Source organism: Ascidiella aspersa, chromosome 1, assembly GCF_963924565.1.
Source record: "Ascidiella aspersa chromosome 1, kaAscAspe10.2, whole genome shotgun sequence".
Classification (NCBI taxonomy): domain Eukaryota; kingdom Metazoa; phylum Chordata; class Ascidiacea; order Phlebobranchia; family Ascidiidae; genus Ascidiella; species Ascidiella aspersa.
Genome location: NC_139447.1, coordinates 26632956 through 26639404, shown reverse-complemented (window position 1 = coordinate 26639404; position 6449 = coordinate 26632956). Strand labels below are relative to the sequence as shown.

General features: G+C 49.1%; 1 protein-coding gene across 1 annotated transcript; it reads right to left on the bottom strand.

The window, feature by feature from the left end:
• Positions 1-491: 491 nt before the first annotated feature.
• On the bottom strand, positions 492-2949 carry LOC146168891 (uncharacterized). The gene is made up of 2 exons (XM_083390021.1): positions 2748-2949; positions 492-1954 (listed from the first exon to the last, which is right to left on the bottom strand). The coding sequence occupies exons 1-2, from the start codon at positions 2908-2910 to the stop codon at positions 726-728; spliced, it is 1392 nt and encodes a 463-aa protein (XP_083246147.1). The 5' UTR covers positions 2911-2949; the 3' UTR covers positions 492-725.
• Positions 2950-6449: the final 3500 nt, after the last annotated feature.

Genomic DNA, 6449 nt, shown 5'->3' with positions numbered 1-6449 from the left:
TTGCCGGGGTAAACGGGAAGGCCTTTCTTGAGTTATTACCCAAAGGCGAAAGAAACGCAGCTGCGGCAAATCGATCGTGAAGCAAGTGGCAATATTGCGGTGAACAGTGGCGCATCATTTTGAGCAAAAACAGCAAAGAGAGAGAGACAGAGAGAAAGCGACAGAAAGGGTAGGGAGGTTAATATTCGCGTTCCCCAGCCCGTTCCAAAGGAAGCGTGAAAATATGCACAACGGAACATTTCGAGTACGCATTTGACGTTTTTGCAACGATCGCGACTAAAACGGTCGACGGTTTTGTTTATGCGTTCGAACACAATGCATTTGTGAACAACAAAATCCTGCCATCTTGCATAATGACAGCGAGACAACGCGCATTGACCCACCGATCGTTGCCCTATTACAATGACGTAAAGATGTGACGAAAATAAGCGCATTTAATTGAAAAGTTGAAAGCCCTCAAACGAATTAGGCGCACGTATGCCGTTGTTAGCACCAAATTTTCGCAACGTGCAGCGTTGCTAGTGAAGTAAAGTGGGAAAGCGGACGCAAACGCTGTTAATGGCAAAATGATGGCAGAATAAATTCAATAACGACGTCACATGCATAGAGTGGCGATGTAAAGACGAAGTACGTTGTGGTTCGGTTTAGCTTTAAACCCTGCCTGTATATAAGTGATGCTGCACAGTCGACGCCGCAAACTTCCGCCGGGGAGGGTTTGGGGCGCATCACTCCAGTGCGTTCAAAATCCTGTGCGGCAGGAAGTTCGTGAAACCGTTCAGCATACCGCCGCCCAGTGACGGCGGCGCCATCTGCGAGTTGACGAACATCTGATTTTCGAAAGACGGCGTCGCCATCAGTTCGCGCTGCGTGGGTCCCTCGCTCGACGATGACGTAATAAAAGAGGCGGGATTCTGGATTCCGGACATAAAGAGGTTTTGCGCAAGGTACGACGCCTCGTCGATGGCCGACTGTGGCGGCGGCCCCGCGTTGCACATGTATGGCAGCAGCGAGCCGTTCATAGTCCGAACCGACTGGTTAATAAAGCTTTGCCCGCTCGTCTTGAGCGCCGGCTGTTTGGCCGCCGGGGCCGCAGTGTGCTGGGGCTCTTGCTTGGCTGCCTTTCTTGGGGGCTGTTGCGAAACGAAGAAAGTCTCGCCCGGCGACAGGGCGCGCTTATTACGTCGCACGTTGTGATTGGCCAGGCCGGCCGCGATGCTGTCGCGGTCTATTAGCTGCGGCTGCTTGACGTGATGTGGCGGCACAGTGATGGTGGCTTTCGTCAAGTCGGCCTTACCGCGATGTGACAGCATCGACGACTTGGCGCGCTTCGTCATCTGGCAAACCGCACACGAACAGTAGACGGACGGAATGTCCCACGATCGATCGTCGTAAAAGGCGTTGATGGTCGATGGGTCGTACTTGAGCAGGTCCTGCTGCTGCAGCTGCGAGAAGCCGTTCAGCTTGTTAGCGAAGTCGGGCGCCATGCCGCTAGGCGTCATCAGCGTCTGGCTACATGAGTTCATCACAGTGAGAGGGTTCTGACTGAGCAACGCCGTCTGCTCGTAGATGCGCCGCAGCTTCTCGGTAGCCTGAGAGCAATCGGACCAAGCCATAGCGGCGATCGTCGAGATCTGCTGGAGATACTCGGGCCCGGGCATTTGGCAGCCATTTATGGTCTCCTGCCACGAAGGCGCCACTCGAACGGAAGGCTGTTGTGGTTGGTGCCGCCCCACGTTAACTTGGGGCATGGATCCGACTCGCGCTCTTAGTCGCTCGAAGTTCTGATCTTTCCCCGTATTGATGACTTGATTGTTGTTGTTCGGGTTTTCGCTTTTCCTCATGTATCGATAGCGAGGGTCGTTCAACGGAGCGATCATAAGGAGAAAGGGACTCGCGTTCGGGTCACGCGGCCTTGACTGAAGTTGCTGCAGTCGCTTGGATCGCACGTGTGGAACTAAAAGACAAAATAAAAAAAAAGAAAGTATGTTTAAACTCAGAGCACCTTCTAATCCCAGGTTAGGTTACGACTGACGTAAGCGACATCGCCATCGTAAAATAATCGCGGTCGAGGCGACACTTGGCACGGTTTATGCGCTTGCGGCAAAGCACATGAATTCGGCGCAGTACTTACGTCGAGACAAACCATAATTGAAATGTGCGCGGTGGGCGGCCGAAAAGACCGAGCCATGCAAAGTCAACAGAGGCCCCAATTTAGTGTTTATTTGCTGTCTTGCCTGCTTCCGGCTCGGGGAAAATAGCGATATAGATGGCCCCTGGCACTTGCCAACGATCCTTTATCAGATAATTGGATTTCGCCAATTACACCCGTTCCCAGGTGCCCTAGGGTTCGGTTGCAAGATGTTCGGGGTCGAATAAAAAGCAGCGCACGGCTTTGTTCGATGGGAAGGTTCGTCACAGCTCTCCGAAGGTAAAACGTGATCGCTAAACCCGCGGCATTTTCTCAACTCTACTTTAGGTTTACACGTATAATTTAGCCGGGTTTTGAGAATTTATTATGGCGTGTTCTAGCACAAGCGGATAATGATACGCTTCAAACTACACCCGAGATCGGTAAAAAAACGTTTAGTTTTTAGGGCGATTTTCGAAACGTGTTTATTGAACCGTTGTCACAAAGATTACAATTTTAGCACCTTTATGCTACCTTTTCGATTACAGTACCTCAACCCAAAAACCCTACAGACAATTTTAAAATATACCAGTAACTTAAGGCAGTGTGATAAACCAACCTGTGACGTTTCGCTTAGGAATTAGTACTTGGAGCTTGGGTTGCTGGGGCATCGTTTGAAGCACGAAGTCTCGCATGCGATGCAGGGTCACGTTGGTGCTTGTTTCCCACATGAACATCTCGTTTCGCTCATCCGTCGCTGTCGCCGCAGTAGTCATCATCATCGTATGAGTGCAAAGTCAATTTCAGCGATACAGCCCTAATGTATTATTTACACCTTGCGAAGGGCTGCTCTGGTGGAAAGAATACAGTGGGTTAGAAAATGTCTAAAAAAAGGTAAAACAAAAGCTACACTCTGTCTAACTTTGGCCTGACTAAGCTAAACAAAGAAATTAATGGTTGGAATTTACACATATAGCTTGAAAGGTATGCAAAAAAATGTAAAAAATGTTTGTTTAAAAATGCCTTATGCTTGAACCTAACGTTTAGACTTATACCCACAATAACGATAACACTGTAAAGTGCAACGGCCGCTACTCGTGTAGAGAAAACAGCCCGTGCAATTTGAGAACAACTGAATGCGGTCGCCGTATTTTCCAGCGATCCATCACAGGAAATTGAGAACTAAAGCTGCTGCGCATCGATTGAAGGAATTATGTTTTAAAGGCGGCGTTGGTCGCGCCTTATACTGCCTTGTCTGGCTATGGTGCATCGAATGTACTGTACAGCCGAGAAATACACGACCGGCGGTCGTTGTCTACAACGGGACGCTCCGTGGTGATTACGACTTGTCGTGGGCCTGTGGGAGAGCGGCCGGACAATATCGTGTAATTGGAAGCGTCGGCCTCTTGGCACTCGATCGGCTATCGCGCCGGCTTTCCGCTCATCTTCTCTCAGCGCGGCTAAATTTTCTCGCTGTCCTGTGTTCGGACTGAGTAATTTTGTCGTTTAAAAATTCACGACAGCAGCAGCAACGACGTCGTCGTTCGTTCGTAGTCTCGACCCGATCGAGCACGGCATCATAAGCCAGCAGGCGCGACGTGCCTGGCAGAACGCCCTTGTAATCACCTTTCGCGCTGCTTTGATCAGCGCAATGAGAACGCCACAGCACTTCGGTAATAGCAGTGCCAATCCTGACCGCGTCGCGTACACGTCATTTTTGGGGGGCCGCTGGGACAAAGCTCTTTGTTGTCGCGGGACCACTGGGCGCCATTGAACGACAACAGCGACTGCCCAACGCAGTTATTAAACACTACAAGTACCACAACGCCTTCTGTTCTCCACTGGACAAGCTGTCGCGATGGTTTGTTCCACTCGAATCAATTTAATTACATCAAAAAATACGAGCACCAATCACGAACTTGTTGTTGCTGCCAGCGATATATGATACACGCATCGTCAAATAGGTGCTGTCGTGCCCGAAATATGCAAAGCAATACAGCGCCATTCAATAATCTTAATGGCTCATGCGGTTGTTACCTACCCATAGTCTCAACTGATTAATACATGAATTAAAAATACGTAGTTAACTCTGGATACCTCTACGATAGTCTACGACTGTTGATTCGCAAGTTTAACCATTTAAGCTGCTAGTCTTGTGTAATGTGACAAAAAGCTATAGTACAGGTTTAAAGATAAATGAATGTGCTGTCTGGCTAGTTCCACAAACCGACAAAGTAATCCACCAAGGTACAAAGAAAGTTTTTGCGTCTCCTCAGCCAAATGGCATTACTCAATCTGTCTAGCAAGGAAACGCAGTTTCCTGACTTCACTCATCAATGCGACTCAAAATACAAACCGACACCGGTAGACGTTCTGGTCTATCTTTCTCACCTTCCTCTTACAATACATTCCAGCAAGGCAACCTCACACGCCACAAGCTTTAGTTGCCACTGCGCAGCTGCCGCACAGTCCACCACGGTTGGAATCACGAAGTGCTATTCTCAGCGCCCGGAGCCTGGTCGGAATTAAACGGAATTTTTTCGGTTCGATCGAGGCCCAGTAATGGTTATCGAACGCTCTATGCGAAAGATTGTTGTTGGGCGCCGCGTTTGCCGAATCAATCCGCCTCGAACAAAGCTGCTAGGCTGCCCGTTCGATCGTCCATTGCTCGTTCGTGCTCGAGCGCAGTCTCAATTGAAAAGCTAAAGACGTCAACAGCGCCGACCTAAAACCCCTGTCTTGCAGCCTTCCTTTTCACTGCGCTCAAATAGGCAGCAGTGTGCCATTGAAATTCCATTACTCCAGATTGCGGTCTGGTCGGCAACGGCAAAATGGCGGTCGTAGGACTGCGCTGCATGCTTTATTGCGGTGCGAGGCCCTTTGTTTCTACTGTGACGGATTAGAACGCAGAGCAGAGTCACATGCGGCTTTGTGAGCGCGCGCCAAATTACATTGTTTTTGTTCGCGCTGACTCGCCGTCCACGACCCGATCCCGTGCGAAGTGAAATCACCACTTGTTCTATTGGCTTTATGCACAGCGAAGGGCCAACGACATCTGCAAAGAACCAGGCCCGCTTTTGTTTTCTTAATGCCACCGGACTGCTGGCGGGACAATTGGCCCTAATCGTGAGCGAAACGAGGGACTAATTTACGAAAGTAGCCGTCAAAAAAGCATCATACCACCAATACTGGTAACTGTCGCACTCGCAGTTGAAGGAACTAACTTTGGAAGTACGTTTCTTCTAACCTACCCATTTGGCCTGCCTAGTGCCTATATTGTGTTGTTTGCCAGACCATTTTCCAACCCGCAGACCAAGTCGCGCGAATGCATTCCCATAATGAGTGACCCTGTTGGGCTAATAATATCGGCGTCTGCAATCAATCACTTTTAATTCGGTGCGAAACGAGGACCTTATTAGGCAAGCTCGAGACTTCTGTTACCTGCTAAAAGTTGCGACAAGCCTAAGCCCATGTTACACACACACCACTGCATGTCCTAGCAAGTCCAACTTAGTTCTAGGCAGTGTTCCAAGGTTTGCACCGCATTTATCCTGGTATCAAAAAGGCGATTCGCGTCGAGATTTTTGGACCACATGACGCTTTTTAGATTTGATTCACAAACCATTTAAGATCCTGCTATGAACTTGGCCAGTGGCCAGTGTCACGTTTAATTGGTGATAACCTTGTGGGCGTTCACAGTACATTTCAAATATATGGGAAATTTCGACATTACTTTTGGAACTGGCTGAACTATTCACCTACTCACGTAGTTAATATTCGGCGTCGGCTAAAATCTTATCTATCTAAATTATAAACGACTGCATTATATGTGTTTTTGCAAACTGGCGAACATTTCGATCATGGACGCTTTTAGTTTTGCGCGAAACGTCGGATAACCATATCGAAATAATATACACCGTATTGAGTGTAAGTAATGTTGACGGGTCACTTAAAAGCCATAAGCACGTACTTAATCAGTCGGCGGACAAATACAAATACGTCTAATGCATTCGCAGCCGTCCACCAGCTTTCACTAACGTCCCGAATCGCAGGTTTAAAACAACAACAAAAACAAGGGACGGAACCTTTTAGCGAATCGACAGACGCGCAAAAGCCACTGCTGGCGGTGAACTGACCTCGTTCGCCTGCGTGCGCGGCGCGCAAGGCCCGATGCATTTCGGTCTCGACATTTCCCCGACCCCCTCCCCTAATACTTTCCGGGGAAGGATAATTGCATCGCGCCGACGTTTATTGCGCAGTAAGGACGCGACCTCCTTCTTTCTGACGAGATTGCTGCCGATCGGCGACGTCGGCGTTCGTG

What these genes read in the sequence shown, in the direction of transcription:
- LOC146168891 (XM_083390021.1), bottom strand. Translation starts at nt 2,910, where the DNA reads ATGATGATGACTACTGCGGCGACAGCGACGGATGAGCGAAACGAGATG. An exon ending in TCCTAAGCGAAACGTCACAG is followed by an intron (nt 1,955 to 2,747) that starts GTTGGTTTATCA and finishes TTTGTCTTTTAG; the next exon opens with TTCCACACGTGCGATCCAAG.